Below are 18,553 nucleotides of genomic sequence, written 5' to 3'. Positions count from 1 at the left end.
TACTTACTGCTTTGAGAGAGAGAGAGAGAGAGAGAAAGAGAAACATTGATTTGTTGTTCTACTTACTGATGCATCCATTGGTTGCTTCTTTTTTGTTTGTTTGTTATTCCTCACCCAGGGATATTTTTCCATTGATTTTTAGGGAGAGGGAAAGACAGAGAGAAACATCAATGTGAGAGAAACACATCAACCAGTTGCCTCCTGCACAAGCCCCAATCAGGGCCCAGGGCAGGGAGGAGCCTGCAACCAAGGTATGTGCCCTTAACTAGAATCAAACCTAGGACCATTGGTCCACAGGTCAACACTCTATCCACTGAGTCAAACTAGCTAGGGCAGTTGCTTCTTGTATGTGCCCTGACCCAAGATCAAATCTGCAACCTTGGCATATTGGGATGACTTTCTAACCAACTGAGATACCTGGCCAGAGTTCTTTATGACTTTCTTAATAACATTTTCCTTCCTCTAGCTTACTTTATTTTTATTACAAGAATATAGTATACTAGAGGCCCGGTGCACGAAAATCGTGCACTTGTGGGGAGGGGGTTCCCCAGCCTGGCCTGTGTCCTCTCACAGTGTGGAACCTCCACAATCGATCTCCCCAAAGAGGTAGGCCCCACCCACCTATCCAGGGCTCCTTGATGGATTGCCCCAAAGAGGTAGGCAGGAGCCGGGTGTCCCGCCCCCAGAGTCGCCGCACGGAGCCGCCGGCACCCGCCTCTGGCGTCACCACACGGAGCCTTGGGACCCCTGGCATCGTCTCCCTGCCTCGCACACAGCGTCAGGTCCCCACCCACCCACGTGCACCCTCTGCACACACAGCCTCCTGGTGATGGATTGTTAAGGCATAAGGGCGTGATGACCACATAAGCTTTTATTAGTATAGATAATACATATATGGTATACTAATACATAACACCATAACATACTACTGGGGTTCTTGTTCCGGCATTAAGAAGGGTTCAGCAATCTGGAGAAAGGCTGTGTGTGTAACCATAAAGAGTCCAGAGACGAAGCATAATTTTGAAAGGCATTTGGTGGTCAGAGGAGCTTAGCTAAAAGGAACTAAGATCTCCTCATCTCAGGACCCCATGCTTTTTATTAACACAAATTGTCCTGAGGCGAGGTAGAGATATACACTTCAAAGGGTCAGGGTTTCATATACAGAGTCCATTGTCAGATTGGGGGAATTAGCCTACCGCTGTTCCAGTGTTTGGCCAGTTGGAGGCAATAACATGTAGATTAAGATGCCCTGAGCTGTCTGGCAGCAAACAATCATCCCTTTTCAGGTTTGGAGAAATGCCTTTAGCCATTCCCAACAGGTGACAACATATGTGACTCAGCCCTTGTTGAGTTCACAAGTTCTATCAACCTTTTGATGAAACTCTTGAAGTTATGACATGCTAGAATTGGCTTCCGGCACATCCTATCTAATAATAGACAAACATGGTAATTAACCATACCTCCAACACGCTTCCTATTGGCTAATCAGGGTGATATGCAAATTAACTGCCAACCAAGATGGCGGCCGGCAGCCTGGCAGCTGAAGTGAACAGGAGGCTTGCTTGCTCCAGTGATGGAGGAAGCCAATGTTCCCCGCCTGCCACTGCCGGCCTCTGAGTTGTACTCTAAGCAACTATGTTGCAATTATAGAAGCTAAACAAACCCCAGAAACCTGCTTTCAGCCAGCCGGGCCTCAGAGCTGGAGCTGTAACAGTGTTTCAATTATAGAACCCAAACAAACCCAGATACCTGCTTTCAGTAGCCGAGGTCTCAGAGCTGGAGCCGAGCCTCAGAGCTAAAGTTAACTCTCAGTTCCAGTGACAGCCATAGAAGGTAAATAAATCCCAGAATAAAAAGAAAAAAAGGAGAGGTTGGGAGCTTCAGTCACCCGCCAGCCTGAAAACGGCCCTCAGCCCCTCACCCAGACTGGCCAGGCACCCCAGTGGGGACCCCCACCCTGAACGGGGTGTGACCAGCTGCAAACAGCCATCATCCCCTCATCCAGGCTGGCGAGGCACCCAAGCGGAACCCCCACCCTGATACGGGACACCTTTCAGGGCAAAAGAGCCAGCCCCCACCCGTGCACCAGGCCTCTATCCTATATAATAAAAGGGTAATATGCAAATTGACCCTAAGAGCAGAACGACTTGGAATGACTGGTCACTATGACACACACTGACCACCACGGGGCAGACGCTCAATGCAGGAGCTGCCTTCTGGTGGTCAGGGTGCTCTCACATGGGAGGAGCTCTGCTCAGCCACAAGCCAGGCTGATGGCTGCCAGTACAGCAGTGGTGGTGGGAGCCTCTCCTGACTCCTCAGCAGTGCTAAGGATGTCCGACTGCAGCTTAGGTCTGCTCCCTGCTGGCAAGTGGACATCCCCCGAGGGCTGCCGGGCTGCCAGAGGGATGTCTGATTGCCATCTTAGGCCCAATCTCCTGGGGAGCAGGCCTAAGCCAGCAAGTGGTCACCCCTGATGGGTGCCAGACTGTGAGAGGGCACAGGCCGGGCTGAGGGACCCCCTACCCCCAAGTGCACAAATTTTTGTGCACCGGGCCTCTAGTATATTATATATTATACTAGAGGCTCAGTGCACGAAATTCGTGTATGGGTGAGGTCCCTAGGCCTGGCCAGTGATCAGGGCCAATCAGGTTCCCCAACTCCCCACTTCTCCACCTCCTCCTTCCCTTGCTGGCCGCATCTGCTACCACCCACCCCCAGTTCCCTGTCCCAGCCTGGGGCCCAGCCCTGATCGGGCAATCAGAACCTGCCGGTCTTGGGGAGGGATGGGATGAGGGACCTGGGAGGTTGGCTACTGGCTCCGAGGAGGGAGCCAGCCCTTGTTCCCCCTGGGGAAAGGGGCCATGTCCACTGCCACCCACCCCAGTTCCCAGTCCCAGTCCAGAGGCCCAGACCCAATCAGGCAAATCAGGGCCTACTGGCTGGGGGTAGGGATCAGGAGATTGGCTGGCAGGTCCTATCAGCGATCGGGGCCTGCGGGCTGGGGGCAGCTCCTGCATTGAGTATCTGCCCCCTGGTGGTCAGTGTGCATCATAGCAACCAGTCATTCCAGTCATTTGTTGTAACAGTCACTTAGGCTTTTATATATATAGACTAGAGGCCCAGTACACGAAATTCATGCATGGGATGGGGTTGTCCCTCAGCCTGGCCTGCACCCTCTCCAATTTGGGACCCCTTGGGGGATGTCCAACTGCCGGTTTAGGCCCAATCCCACGGGAATCGAGCCTAAATCGGCAGTCAGACATCCCTCTCACAGCCCAGGACTGCTGGCTCCTAACCACTCACCTGCCTGCCTGATTGCCCCTAACCACTTTTGCCTGCCATCTTGATCATCCCCTAACCGCTCCCCTGCCGGCCTGATCCCCCTAACTGCCCTCCCCTGCTGGCTTGATTGCTCCCAACTGCCCTCCCCTGCAGGCCTGGTCACCGTCAACTGCCCTCCCCTGCCGGACTGGTCACCCCTACTGCCCTCCTTTGCAGGCCTGCCCCCCCCCCCCCAACAGCCTTCTGGGAACTTTCTTACCAAATCTATGATTGCAAAGTTTACCTGCCATTATGTGCCTCAAACCTCCCCCAACGGCCCTCCCCTGACGGCCATCTTGTGATGACATCGTGGCGGCCATCTTGTGACAATGTTGTGTGACACCACCTAGGCTTTTATTATATAGAATAGTACATATAATATACAAAATGTGTTAATTGACTGTTTATGTTATCTATAAGGCTGCTGGTCAACAGTAGGTTATTAGGAGTTAAGTTCTTGGGGAACCAAAAGTTACACACAAATTTTTAGCTCTGTGGGGGTCAATTCCCGTAATCCCCACATTGTTCAAGGGTAAACTATACTTTAAAATAATACTGGAAAATGAACCTATATTGTTTTTGTAATCAGAAAATAATTTTTAGTTAAGACATTTTTCTCACATGAACAAACCCATTCCCATTTTTCATAGTTTTTCGCTATCATTCCAAGAAATTCATTTTTTTCCCTACTATCCAGTATATTCTATTTGTGGAACCTAAATGTTTCCATAGAATCCAACATAAATATCTGTATAAATATATAAAAGCCTAATATGCAAATCAATCAAACGTCAGAACAATGGGTCGCTATGACATGCACTGACCACCAGGGAACAGACGATCAACGCAGGAGCTGCCCCCTGGTGGTCAGAGCGCTCTCATAGGGGGAGTGCCACTCCATTGGAAGCCACGCTCATGGCTAGCAAGCACAGTGGCAGTGGCGGGGGCCTCTCCCACCTCCGCGGCAGTGCTAAGGGTGTCCAACTGATGGCTCAGTCAGACATCCTCCAAGGACTCCCAGACTGCAAGGGTGCAGGCCAGGCTGAGGGACTCCCCACCCCCAGTACATGAATTTCATGCACTGGGCCTCTAGTCAGACTATAATCAATTATCAACAACTAGAGGCCTGGTGCACAAAAAATTTGTGCATTCGAGGGGGTCCCTCAGCCCAGCCTGTGCACTCTCACAGTCTCGGACCCCTTGGGGGATGTCCACCTGCTGGCTTAGGCCCGTTCCCAGGGGGGATCGGGCCTAAGCTGGCAGTCAGATATCCCTCTGGCAGCCAGGGAGCCCTCAGGGGATGTCCACTTGCCAGCAAGGAGCAGGCCTAAGCTGCAGTCTAACATCCTTAGCGCTGCTGAGGAGGCAGGAGAGGCTCCCACCACCACTGCTGTACTGGCAGCCATCAGCCTGGCTTGTGGCTGAGCAGAGTTCCCCCTGTGGGAGCGCACTGACCACCAGGGGGCAGCTCCTGCATTGAGCGTCTGCCCTGTGGTGGTCAGTGTGTGTCAGTGACCAGTCATTCCCAGTCATTCTGCTGTTAGGGTCAATTTGCATATTACCCTTTTATTATATAGGATTGTGACCCACAGAATCTAATTCAAATATCACAGACTGACCAGGCGCTTTCAAGGAGGTTTGAGGCACATAATGGCAGGTAAACTTTGCAATCATAGATTTGGTAAGAAAGTTCCCAGACTGCATTACTATTAGAATCAGAATTTATTCATTAATTCTTTATGTAATATAGTATTCTTTATAGGATTGAATTTATTTTAACTTAGTATTAACATGAATTTTGGTCTTAGATGTACATTATCGTTGTAGATCTATTAGTTCAATAAGTAACTAATATATACAATAATAATCCCTTACCCAACATCATAGAGAATATAAGTGAATTTTCTAAATAAAGTTTAACCTTTAATTATGGGACTTTTAATAGTTTCTATGGAAATCTTAAATTTAAATCACCTTCCAGGCCTCAATATAACTAATTAGATGTTATTTAAATCTTTTATTAGAGTACAGTGGTCATGTCGGGTATTCATTTTATTATCACTGTCATTGCAGTTGGTGCTAGTACCACAGATCAAATGGCTACTAAATCTGGGAACTTGCTTTTTCAAAAAAGGCTTTTCTGTAAACTTGCTCTTTAGACATTTGCCTCTGGCTCATTAAGAAATAATGTCTTTAAAAGATGTCACTGTGTACTCTGCAGAGAAATGTCACTTAGCTGCCTTCATAAAGAATTAATTACTGAATCAGGAGCCAAAGCAATTTTCTCCCAAGTGATTCTTTTTAGAGAGAGTGGAAGGGTGAGAGAGAGAGAGAGAGAGAGAGAGAGAGAGAGAGAGAGAGAGAGAAAGAGAAATATTGATGTGCGAGAGACACATCGATTGGTTGCCTTCTGCACACCCTGACCAGAGCTAGGGATCAAGCCTGCAACCAAGATATGTGCTCTTGACTGGAATCAAACCCAGGACCCACAGGCCAATGCTCTATCCACTGAGCCAAACCAAAAGAAAGAGAAAAAAAAGCTTTTTGCAGATACCAACAAAGATCTTTGATTTATCTGCACCTTTCAAAGTATTTTTTATTTCTGTACTATAAAAAATGGTAGTAAAGCCATCTTTTATCATTTTGTATATATACTTCACACAAAGGTTTTTCTAAAATGATCTCTGTAGCATACGTTTTTTAAAACAGTTACTGTCTCAGTAATTGTTAAAATGTTTCCTGTACCATAAAGTGATCAGTTTTGTTTTGTTCTGCCTTTTTTTCTTTTTTCTTTTTTGAAAAGCACTTGTGAGCACTTAATGAATTTCCTTTAGTGTGGCTTCAAGCTACTAGGACACACTTCCCCACCTCCTCACCCCCAACACCTTTAATCTTTTCCTCAGCTCTTCTACTGAAGAATTTGGCCTTCAGGATAACAGGCTGCTTTGAGAACTTTCTCTTCCCCAGAACCTGTAGTGGTCTGATCTCACCACATCGATGATAGGAGCAGCTACAGTCTTGGTTTGCCAGCATTTACCTGTGCCTGTTCACTGACCAAGCTCCACAGTTTATCACGGTTGACAGTTGGGCCGAAGCTCTGGTTCCTCTTTAAGTGGTAATGCTGCATACCAACTTTCCCAAAGTAACCTGGCTGATACTTGTCAAAGTTTATCCACCAGCATTACCTCAGCCTCTCAGGTGCTTCTAATACAGCCATGTGGCTCAGGTGCCAGGAAGTTTCTGGGTCTTCCTCAGTCACTAGAGGGAGTCCTCTTCAAAGTCTTGTGCTAGCCTTTCTTTCTTAATAGATCTGCTAAGTAGCTTCTAAAAGCTACCTGTTATCCCAGTAAAATTCATCAAATTTAGAACTTGTCATTTTGTAAAAGAAAATTGTATAACTCGTCTTAAAAATTCAAAACTTATGTAAATATTTTGCCCTGAGATAATTAGCAAACCTTGTGTGTTATAAAATTTCCATGATCATGTTTATTTACAAAGTATTATAAAAATTATCTTATTTAAGATTATATATTCCACAAATCTATTCAGCAACATGCAAGCAGTTGTGGTACACTGAAAACTGAATAAAGAAATGGAGAGGGCGAAATCAAGTCCTCAGCTTTTTGGAACTCCAACTCTTACCTCAGAAACAGCACACCATCTGACAATGAGTTATTGGAACATTGTAAATCATATATCCAATATTTATAAATTTTAATTTTTCTAACTTTTAGAGAAATATAAATGGAAAACAAACGTTATTCATATTTTGAAAACTACAACATTAAGTGATATTTTGGCCCATATATTGATATGCTATGTCTTGTCAAATCACTTTTTGCCATAACAATTTTAAAAGGTAGGACTTCTGAAGCATGAACTCAGTTTTCTAGCAAAATAATAGCCCTGTAAAATTTATATAAGGCTATAATTCTTAGATGCAAAAAGATAAAAGATTTTCTGTGCATTAACTCTTTAAGTACAGGTAAATGTGTGGAAAATTTAAGGTAATGTTATTTTTCACTTTATTTTATGGACACCTGCAGCACTAGCACATGTAAGAATGGTTAACCTGAAATCCAGAGATGATTGATTGATTGGTACCTACTATATACAAGTTGGTAAGCCTTGCCAAAGTAAACCTGTAATGTTAGCATGTAAATATGTATAGTTATCTGGGAGAAAATGTCAGATTGCTTTGTACCTTTATGGCCTATTGAGTTTCAATATTTGGTATATTGATTGTTTTTTACTTTGAAGAATTAGTTATCCTTCCAAAAATTATATTTGATCATAAACTATGGTTTGCATTGGGCTAGAGACAGATATTCTGTTATTTCTTCATTATCAGTCTAAAACTGGTTTAGATGCTTTAAATATGTTAACATTTATTGAATACATAACACATTTAGAATCTGAGGTGAGTACTTTATATACATTATTTCATTTAATCCCCAGCAGCCCAGTGAAGTAAATAGTATCAGTACCTCTTCTTTACAAAGAAACTAAGGTGTCAGGGTCATATGGCTAATATAAAATAAACTGGACTCAAACCATATTTTTAATGCCTGCTGTCACTGTGTTATAGAACTGCATCCTTATCATATACATGGATAGAGATAATGAAAATGTTAAAAATTGTTACTGAATGGTAAGATTATGGATAGTTTCTACATTTTTCTTTACAATTTTGTCTACCTTGGGTTTTTCACAGTGAGTATGAATTACTTTAAATTTATTTCATCAAAATGACATATGCACCTAGCTTAAAAATTAAATTAAGCTAAAAAGCTTAGATAAGGTTAGGAACACTGCACTTCTCTCCTGCCCATCCCAAAGGCATCTACTTTCAAATTATTTAACTGTTTTTCTGATTATTACCTTTGTGTTTCTAAATATGTTTATACTTTGCTTTTTTTAAATTTTATTGATTTTTTACAGAGAGGAAGGGAGAGGGATAGAGAGTTAGAAACATCGATGAGAGAGGAACATCGATCAGCTGCCTCCTGCACACTCCCCACTGGGGATGTGCCTGCAACCAAGGTACATGCCCTTGGCCAGAATCAAACCTGGGACCCTTGAGTCCGCAGGCCAACGCTATATCCGCTGAGCCAAACCGATCAGGGCTATACTTTGCTTTCTTGATTCATCAATTATTAGACATTAGCTTATGATGAGTTCTTCTTATGATACATGAGGATTTACCTCTATTTTAGTCTCCTCTTACCATTCTTTTATTACAGTTACATCACATTGTTGGTGACTATAAATATCGCTCACTGTTGAGCCATGTTTGATAATTCTATTTTATTTCTTGTATGTTTTAATTTTTCTGTAATCAGTAATTACCCAATTCTTTTTCTATTGCTTTCTTCTCAGTTGAATTTTCCAAGTCAATTCTACTTTTTCACTTAAGATTTTCCACCTTGGAGCCTATTGTCCTTGTGTGTGTATATGAATGACTTGCTCTCTAGCAGCTCTGAATACCTTCCTCTCTCCTATGTTAAATACCTTATGTCCTGTGTTGCTTTCTTTGTTTTGAATTTACACCGTAATTTTAGAAGAGCACATTATCCAATATGAGGTAAAATTGTTGACACTTTGCACATCTGAAAATGTTTTTATTTTCTCCTCATATTTGATTGTTTGGCTGGTTATCTCTTCAAGGTTGGAAACTAATCTCTAGCTTCTGGGGTACTGAAACCAAAGGCCATTTTATTTAGTCCTTTGACTATGACTTTTCTCCCTCATGAAGACTTTACTGGGGCAGGAGGCTACTTTTATTTAGTTATTTACTTATTATTTTATTTTATTGTGTTAAAAACACTTAGCATGAGGTTTATCCTCTTTAACAAATTTTTAAGTATACAGTACAGTATTGTTACCTATAAGATAGAAAGACTTTAGTATCTCCTTATTTTAAGGATTCTAACATTTTAGAATAATGTAACTTTACATGTATTTCCCCCCCCCCCCCAACCCCCCCAGCATTGCTGGGTGCTCAGTGGGCTCTTTCATTATAGAGGCTTATGTTCTTCTAATACATTTTCTTTGATAATTTTCCCCATACGTTTTGTTATTTTCTATGAAAAGTCTGTATTGATCCTCTAATTTTTTTTTTAGATTAAAACAGTGATTTTTAAACAAAGAAAGCAGAACTAGAACATCTTAAATAAATTTTAATCCTTTCTTTACAGGTTACCTAGACCACTTTGGATTGAGAAAACTGTAGGAAGTTAGTAACTGCCACAAGCGAACGCCAGGTGGGGGCCCGTGTCCATTTCCCACAGAGTCCTGCTGGGCGGAGTGTCTGAATGCGCTGCTCAGGGCCTCTGCTCACACTCCCCGGAATCAGTCGCGGCAGATTTTAGTCCACAGGTCGCTTTTCTCCATATTTCTTTGTAAACTCTTCGGCATTCTTACAGAATTTTTTACGGTCCTTAGAGTATTCTTCAGCTAGGTCAGCCCGAAGCGGGTGTTCGGTCTGGGGGTCGTTCACCAGTGCAATGAGGGACTGGATTACTTGGTCGGTTTTGGTTGCTGGCTTCCAGTTTTCAGCACTAATTACTGGCAGGCAGACCTGCCCCTTTTCATCGATGTTGGGGTGATAGATCTTTGTTTTAAATGTGATCGTCGGTGGTTTGAATGGGTACTCCGCTGGAAAGCTGATTTCAATTCTGAAGGCCCCCTTATCATATGGAGGGTTGTCAGGAACAATAAGCCCTTGCCAAGTCAGTAAATTAGCTTCGTCAACCTGGATGTTACAGAAGTTTTTCATTCCACATTTGCGGATTTCTTCAAGCTCCTTCATCAGCCTCCTGCTGGCTGCCATCTTGGGTCTGATGCTGTTGCTTTCCCAGGGTGCACTGCGGGCGGCTGAGGCCCCTGCGCTTTCTCATCGTCTAATTTTAGCTTTCTTGTCTTAACCACTATTTTCTGATTTTCTGATATTTTCTCAACTCATCCTCTAACTTTCCTATTGAGTATTTTATTTCTGCATTCGTGATTTTAATTTGCAAGCCCTTATTCTCTGATTGTCCTGCACCTTCTCTTAGTCATTCTTAGGTGTAATATCTTCTCTTAATTTGGAAGAAACCAACTTTATTTTCTGTTCCTTTTATGGTTACTGTCTTCTCCAAGTTCCTTATGCTTTAGTCTCCGTTGTTTATGTTACAGGCTTTCTTCAAAACTGATAACCTGTGAACATTCATGTTCTAGAGTGAATGAAGCACAACAATGCCTGAAAAGCTGCGTGTGAGTCGGCGGGGCTTGTGGACTGGGGAGGTCCACTGCAGGTCTGGCTGGACTTCCAGCTTTTTATTAGAGTATTCCCAGATAGCAGCACTGTAGGTCTTTTCGCTTTGGCCATTCTGTTTCTTTCTGCTAAGGGAACGGGGAACTTTCATTCTGATTTTAGTCCGAAGCCTCCCCTCTGTCCTTGCTATGTCTGATATCCAAAGTCCCACACCTCTCTGGTTCAGTTTCTCCAAATAATGTCTCATCTACTCTAAGTGGCGGAGTAAGAACCATAGAGATTTAATTGCTGTCATGCAAATTTTCAACCTAGTTCCCCATTTTCCACCCTGTTCTCTACGCACACGTTCTGTAGCAGATATCTTCCAATTTCATTGAAGATGAGATTTGTGTTTTTATTTCTCATTTATAATGGGGGGGGGCAGCTACTTTCATTTCAAGGGGAAATCAAGTTACACTACTCATTAAGAAATATAGCCCTGGCCGGTTTGGCTCAGTGGATAGAGCATTGGCCTGCGAACTCAAGGGTCCCAGGTTCGATTCCAGTCAAGGGCATGTACCTTGGTTGCAGGTACATCCCCAGTGGGGAGTGTGCAGGAGGCGGCTGATCGATGTTTCTCTCTCATCGATGTTTCTAACTCTCTATCCCTCTCCCTCCCTCTCTGTAAAAAAATCAATAAAATATATTTTTTTAAAAAAAGAAATATAGTAATGGAAAGCAGCAGTTATAACTAAAGGAAGCATTATAATCAGTAAAAGATTTTATAGAAAACTTGGTTGTGTTTGAAGGCAGAGAAAAATTGAAGTTGGTAAAGGTGGGAAATGTTATCACGAATAGAGGTTAGCCCTGGCTGGTGTGACTCAGTTGGTTAGAGGGTGGTCCCATACACCAAAAAGTGGCAAGTCCTATTCCTGATAGAGCCCATGTGGGAGGCAACTGACTGTTTCCCCGCCTCTCTCCCTTCCTCTAAAATAAAAATAAAATAAAGAATAGAGGTTAGAAAGCTTAGCTGTGATGTAGAACTGACACAATTTTGAGGTAGCAAGGGGGCAAGATAGAACTCACACCCAATGGAATAGAGATAGTCATCTACTTAATAAACTGCTATTTTAGTACTTTTTTAGTAAGTAAAAAAAAAAAAAAAAAGAAAAGCATTTCAAACCTTAAATGATAAGTTTTCCACATTCTTGTGCTGAGTTAAAAATTTGAAATTATGTAATATTAACAAAAAAATCTATATGGCACTCTTTTTATTATTTTTTATCTTAAAAAATATATTAAAGTGTAAGCTCTTAGGCAGTAACAGAAGTGTCTCTTCTAATCAGTGACTTCATTTTCTTCAGTTTTCTTTGTTGCTTCTGCGTGTTTATTTTTGTTTAGTGGAATTTAGTCTGTGAACAGCCAAAGCATACTGTTGAGTGTAATTTTGGTGATTGTGATGTAAGTGATGATGTTTCTTTCAAAATTAGATTTTAAATATTTTCCCCTATGGACTTTAAATGATTATATATCCATGAGTTTACTAAATCAAAACAGTAAGTATAATACTAGATGCTATTCAGTGTTTAGAAATGCAGTACTTTATATACCAAATCTGTGTCATCAGTTCACACTTTAAGCGTGTGACAATCATTTGCCACTGCAGATGCTTGGTTCAAACCCTACTGCTTTAAAAGGATTCAAGTGGCTCTAAACATTTACTTAACTGCTGGGATTATTGATGTTCCTCTGACATAATCAGAAACTTAATCATAATGAGAATGTTGAATGTGATTTTCTTAGTCACAAAATTCAACTTTAATTTCAAAACATTTGAAATTATAGAACCCTTCCCTCCAATTCTGGACTTAAATCTTATTCCACCTAAGAATAACTAAGTAAATTTCATCTATGGCCAATCATTAGCATTAGTCTTAATAAAATTCAATATTTTACATTGTAAATTTTAGTATATCTAGCCAATTTCTTAGTAAAGGCATTGCCCCATAGAAATTTATCTGCTTGTTTGTCAAAATTATCAAGAAGAGCTGAAACCGGTTTGGCTCAGTGGATAGAGCGTCAGCCTGCGGACTGAAAGGTCCCAGGTTCGATTCCGGTCAAGGGCATGTACCTGGGTTGCGGGCATATCCCCGGTGGGGGATGTGCAGGAGGCAGCTGGTCGATGTTTCTCTCTCATCGATGTTTCTAACTCTCTATCTCTCTCCCTTCCTCTCTGTAAAAAATCAATAAAATATATTTAAAAAAAAATTATCAAGAAGAATACGTGTGTGTGTGTGTGTGTGTGAAATACCAAATTTTTGTCCGATTCTGTATTTTCCAAAAACTGCCTAGATTGATAGTGAAGTTGACCAATTATTGAAATCAGTTGACAAAACTGCATTGAGATTATCAAGAGTTTTGTCAGTTGTGAAAGTCTTTACTTGAACATTAAACATGAATCATCTACTAGTAAATGGGTGTATGGTACATTGCCCATTTCCATAGGTACCTTGATTTGATGTGTTTTTTTCATTAGGTGGTTTATAGTACTTCATGGTTTTTAATACATTATCATCAATCCATTTATACTGTGTGCCAGCTTCTGTAGTGATATCCGAGAAAAAAATGACATAGAATATAGAGTCCCTGGCTTCAAGCAGATTACAGCCTTGTCAAGGTGAATAGTGATTAACTTCATTTTGCCTCAAGTTGGCCTGATACCTCCTCCCTGAAAGCTTGTGGCACCAAAATGTGGATAGACGCTGAAATTCAACTGATGCCAAATACCACCACTCCAACTCCAAAGAAATTCATCTTTGGCCAAGACTGTGGTTAGGAGCTTGCCTGAGCTAGAAGATTTCTTCAGCACATATTTAATCCTTTTCCATCAGAAGGATAGATTAAGAAGCTCTGTAGAAGGGCATATGCCTGTCCTTCTTTGAAAAGGAAAATAACTATCTTACTCTAAGAAGATACTTAGACTCCTCTGACTTAAATAGGTGTTTCTTAAAACCAGGGCCTCTGAAACCCAAGGAAACAAGGAAGTCATAATAGGTGTCAGACTTCCTCCTTCTCTTCCTCTCTCCCTCCCTTGTTTCTTCCTTTTTCTCTTTTCTACTTTTTCTTTTCTTCCCTCCCTCTTTTTCTTCCTAACTCCCTTCCTTTTTTTTTTTCTTTTGGTTTTTTTTTTTTTCTTTTTTTTTTTTTGCATTTTAAAACTTCAGTGGATATTCTACATTTCCCGTGAGAAAAATAGCTAAAAAAATATTTTGGGGGGTGCTGGAATTTGATAACACTGGTATCTCAGAGTGATCTGAAACATGATGGCTATTATTTGTGTCTTTTGCAAATAAAAATTGGAAACTCCCCCAAAAACAACAACAAACTACTGCATTGGGAATGCTATGTGGCATTTGTACTGTTCAGTGGTGATTATTTCGTAAGTTCTTTGTAACTTAAAACTTCATATTTTCAATAAATAGGAATAAAAACAAGGTGAGGGAAGTGAAGAAACTATATAGGGTAGTGGACTTCAAACACCAGCTCACAGATTTCTCAGTGTCTCTTACAACTTATTCACTGGTCTGCTGTGAAATAAAAACAATAAGGGGAAAAGAGATTGGCATAAGATGTACCTCAAGACTAGAAATTATTTGCATTTTGAGCATATGTTTTGGCTAACAGGAGGCTTGACATCTTTTTCATGTACTAATTATGCTTTTTCATCTTGGGTCTAATTGGGTCTTAAGATGTAAACTATTTAATGTGAATGACAAATGATTAATGATTTTTTTTCTCCCCTTAGGTACATCCAGAAAGTGCTCAGAAGAAACTTCCTGCCAGAAAAACTAAAAAAGCAGTATTTATAACACTGGAATTTTTGGGTAACTTATTAAAATGGCAGAAAATAGTGAAAGTAATAGTAAAGATGTAGATGTCAGACCCAAAACTAGTCGGAGTAGAAGTGCTGACAGAAAGGATGGTTATGTGTGGAGTGGAAAGAAGTTATCTTGGTCAAAAAAGAGTGAAAGTTTTTCAGATGCTGAAACAGTAAATGTTATAGAGAAAACTGAAGTTCCTTTACAGAGCCAAGAAAGAAAGCACAGCTGTTCATCCATCGAGTTGGATTTAGATCATTCTTGTGGGCATAGATTTTTAGGCCGATCTCTTAAACAGAAACTGCAAGATGCTGTGGGGCAGTGCTTCCCAATAAAGAATTGTAGTAGTCGGCACTCTTCGGGGCTTCCATCTAAAAGAAAAATTCATATCAGTGAACTCATGTTAGATAAGTGTCCTTTCCCACCTCGATCAGATTTAGCCTTTAGGTGGCATTTTATTAAACGACACACTGCTCCTATAAACCCCAAACCAGATGAATTGATAAGCACAGATTTGTCTCAGAGTGAATTGAGAGATGGTCAACTAAAACAAAGAAGAAACATGGAAGAAGAGGTGAACTGTTTCTCACATGCCAATGTTCAGCCCTGTGTTATAACCACCAACAATGCTTCATGTAGAGGTGGTCCTATGGCTGGCTCTTTGATGAACCTGGTTTCAAATAATTGTATAGAAGATAGTGATATGGATTCAGATGATGAAATTATAACACTTTGCACAAGTTCCAGGAAAAGAAACAAACCCAAATGGGAAATGGATGAAGAAATCCTTCAGTCGGGAACAACTCCTAAGTACCACACCCAGATTGATTATGTCCACTGTCTTGTACCAGACCTCCTTCAGATCAATAACAATCCATGTTACTGGGGAGTTATGGATAAGTATGCAGCTGAAGCTCTCCTAGAAGGAAAACCAGAGGGTACCTTTTTACTTCGAGACTCAGCACAGGAAGACTATTTATTCTCTGTTAGTTTCAGACGCTATAGTCGTTCTCTTCATGCTAGGATTGAACAGTGGAATCACAACTTTAGCTTTGATGCACATGATCCTTGTGTCTTCCATTCTCCTGATATTACTGGGCTCCTAGAACATTATAAGGACCCAAGTGCCTGTATGTTCTTTGAACCACTTTTATCCACTCCCTTAATTCGGACTTTCCCCTTTCCCCTACAGCATATATGCAGAACAGTTATTTGTAACTGTACAACTTACGATGGCATTGATGCCCTTCCAATTCCTTCTTCTATGAAATTATATCTGAAGGAATATCACTATAAATCAAAAGTTAGAGTACTCAGGATTGATGCACCAAAACAACAATGCTAGGTAGAGGGTAGGAACATGGGAATTTAATACCTTATTTTTCTTAATGCTACTTTGAGTTTTTCTACAAGGGCAGTTAAGAGTCTGAAATAAACCTCTGCCCTAAATTTTGCTTCCAGATCTGTTTATTTTTCTTACAATACACTAATTGTTTAAAGTTACACACTAAGGGTTAATGGGTATTTTTGACCAAGTGGTTTTTGTTTTTATTCTATAGAGTATATACTTAACTTTTTTTCTTTTCTTAATTGTAATTTGCATATGATCCAGGGATATTTGAAAATTGGTAAACATTGTAAACACAGTTAATAATTTGTATTTCATTATTTTCTTTAATCCTATGTCCTTTCTTAGATGTAAAATGCTTTGTTAACTTATGCCATTGGCATTCCTATACATAAAATACGGTTTCCCCATCTCCCTTTCCAGAGTTGTTTTCAAATTCTTCAGTAAAGCTGAGTGTTGTAATTTACAATCTATACTAATGTAATTGACTTGTAATTTACTAATAGGGATGTTAAAGGTAACAACATAGCTTAAAATCCAACTTGATGTGTTTTTACAGTATTTTAAATATTAACTAAAGCAGGATTACTAAATTTGATTAATCTCATCAGTAAGAATCAAATGAGAACATAACATTTTTGGAGATGAATGTATTCTACAATGTGGCATGGTCATTTGTTAATCCTTGAATAGGTCTCTCTTAAAACCTGGAACATAAATATTGTTCCTTTCTCACTGGGAGCTTTAAAAATAATGATAACACTGTTAGTAGCTAGTAGTTACTAAAGTTCTAAAAACAATTGTGGGTTTTTTTTTTTCTGTATTTACTTATGAACTGTTGCTTCTACTTAGCTCTTTTATAGAAACTCAGCCTGTTACTTGGGGAGATGCTACAGTTTGTAAACAGCCATGCATTTTCATTGGTCCCTAAATAAGTTTTCATTATTTTAAATTGAACTTGAATAAAGATTCAAGAAGTGAACATAGAGCTTAGTATTCAGAAAGCTTAATATTGTTTTTAATCTTCAAGTTTCAAAAATTATTCCTATCTTCAGAATTAACATGTCTTTATTGTAACTTCAAAAAAAGGAAAACATTTTGAGAGCTACATGGCTTAGGCCATACTGAACAGTACTAGGCAATAGGTGTAATATTTTAAATTTACTTTCCCAAGAACAGGAAAGCATTTTTAGAAACACCATTATTCCTATGTAAGATAAATGAAGTGATATCCTATCTATCCACTCTTTTTAAAAGAATCAGTGAATAATAAATCTTCTAGACAACTGTTTCTTCTGATGACCTGTTGACATATAGTAATTAATTTCTTGATGCTGGTTTAGCTCTAATAGGAAACTACCTGGGTTGAAAAAATTTTTACTAAAATTTAGTTATAATAAATGTTCCTTAAATACCATTGCTTTTATGTTGAAGTATCATTTCTATTTCCTGCAGCTCTGCTGCTAATATAAATATAGCATTTTTCAATAATAGTGTTAAAATAAATTTTTAGCAATTACCACAAAATTAAACCAAGAAAATCTGTTCCCATTATCTTCTACCATTCTTTTTTCTCGGTGATCTCAAGATTGTCTTGGTTCCAGTGAAGGGTAGCTATTAGAATAGCACCTCTCTTAGCAGATGAGGCTCAGGATTTCAACACCAATGTCAGGATAAATATCTCTTATAAAGATGCTGTTTTCCTTTTACAAAAGAAAAGTCTCATACTACCTCATCTTTATTGTGGCACTTTTGTAGTTCACTGAGAAGCTTATCTTATTTACCAATATTACTATTCCTAAATACTCATCTTTGGTGAAAGAAAATTAATAGTATGGTAAGACTCTACCCATGATTATAATTTTTTATCAGAACTTGATAATGAGACTTTCTGTTTCTATGAAACAATTATTTTAAATATTTTTCTTTAAAAATAATTTTTATCAGTACAGAAAAACCTAAGGGATGACAAAAACAAATATTCTGTTAAAAGGTAATTTTATAAAGAAAAATGAAGCATAATTATGTTGTCTTTTATAATGGCAAAAATTGGTGTTTATATAAAATCAAAAATCTAAGTAGCTTTTCATATAGTCAAACTGTGATATATTTTCTTTGGCTTTCTCAATTTCAAGGTATTAATAGCTGTTATACTGCCATATATATATATCCTTGAAGTAGATGATCTAATAAATGAGAGCAGGAAACAGACTCATTTACTCTGAAATGGTTTGTATTTTTCTTTGATATTTGCTACAGTTAAAAGAAACCTGGAAAATCTATACATATAAAAGCCTAAGCAACTGAACGACTGGTTGACTAGTTGCTATGACACGCATTGACCACCAGGGGCAGATGCTCAACACAGGAGCTGCCCCTTGGTGGTCAGTGCGCTCCTACAGCCAACCTCCCGCATTCCCTCCCCACCCCCAGCCAACCTCCCGTGGTCCCTCCCCCAGCTGGCCCCCCCATCGGCCCTGGTGGCTGGCCAGGCTGAGGGACCCCGCCTGTGCATGAATTCATGCACCAGGCCTCTAGTAGAAATATAAATACTTGGGAAGGAAACTGTTTACCATAAAGGAAAATGAAAAGAGTAATAATAAATTTAATTTTTAAATGAATTTAAGAGGCCTGAATTCAGAAAGGGAAACCCCTTTCTCAGTTTCTTTGTGAGGACATATTTGGAAGAGCATCCAATATTCAGAAACAAACTCATGTTAAAATGCAATTATGGAATATATAAGTAAAATGAGTTACGTTTTGAGAGGA

The 18,553-nt window shown here is 40.0% G+C and overlaps 2 protein-coding genes across 2 annotated transcripts; one reads left to right on the top strand and one right to left on the bottom strand.

Annotated features, from left to right (window-relative positions):
- Positions 1–9,691: 9,691 nt before the first annotated feature.
- LOC308525259 (ubiquitin-conjugating enzyme E2 L3-like) lies at positions 9,692–10,156 on the bottom strand (the record flags this gene model as incomplete). Its single annotated transcript, XM_081100046.1, has 1 exon — positions 9,692–10,156. One exon carries the CDS (start codon positions 10,154–10,156, stop codon positions 9,692–9,694), a length of 465 nt encoding a protein of 154 aa, XP_080956172.1.
- A 3,295-nt stretch (positions 10,157–13,451) lies between these two features.
- On the top strand, positions 13,452–17,301 carry SOCS4 (suppressor of cytokine signaling 4). The gene has a single exon (XM_081104865.1). It carries the CDS (start codon positions 14,456–14,458, stop codon positions 15,779–15,781), a length of 1,326 nt encoding a protein of 441 aa, XP_080960991.1. The 5' UTR covers positions 13,452–14,455; the 3' UTR covers positions 15,782–17,301.
- Positions 17,302–18,553: the final 1,252 nt, after the last annotated feature.

Source organism: Myotis nattereri, assembly GCF_964212035.1.
Source record: "Myotis nattereri genome assembly, chromosome: 1".
Lineage (NCBI taxonomy): Eukaryota > Metazoa > Chordata > Mammalia > Chiroptera > Vespertilionidae > Myotis > Myotis nattereri.
The sequence above is the reverse complement of the archived record's forward strand: the minus strand, read 5'-3'. Positions and strand labels throughout refer to the sequence as shown.

Excerpts from the sequence above, each read along its gene's own strand:
- SOCS4 (XM_081104865.1), top strand. The coding sequence starts at position 14,456 with ATGGCAGAAAATAGTGAAAGTAATAGTAAAGATGTAGATGTCAGACCC.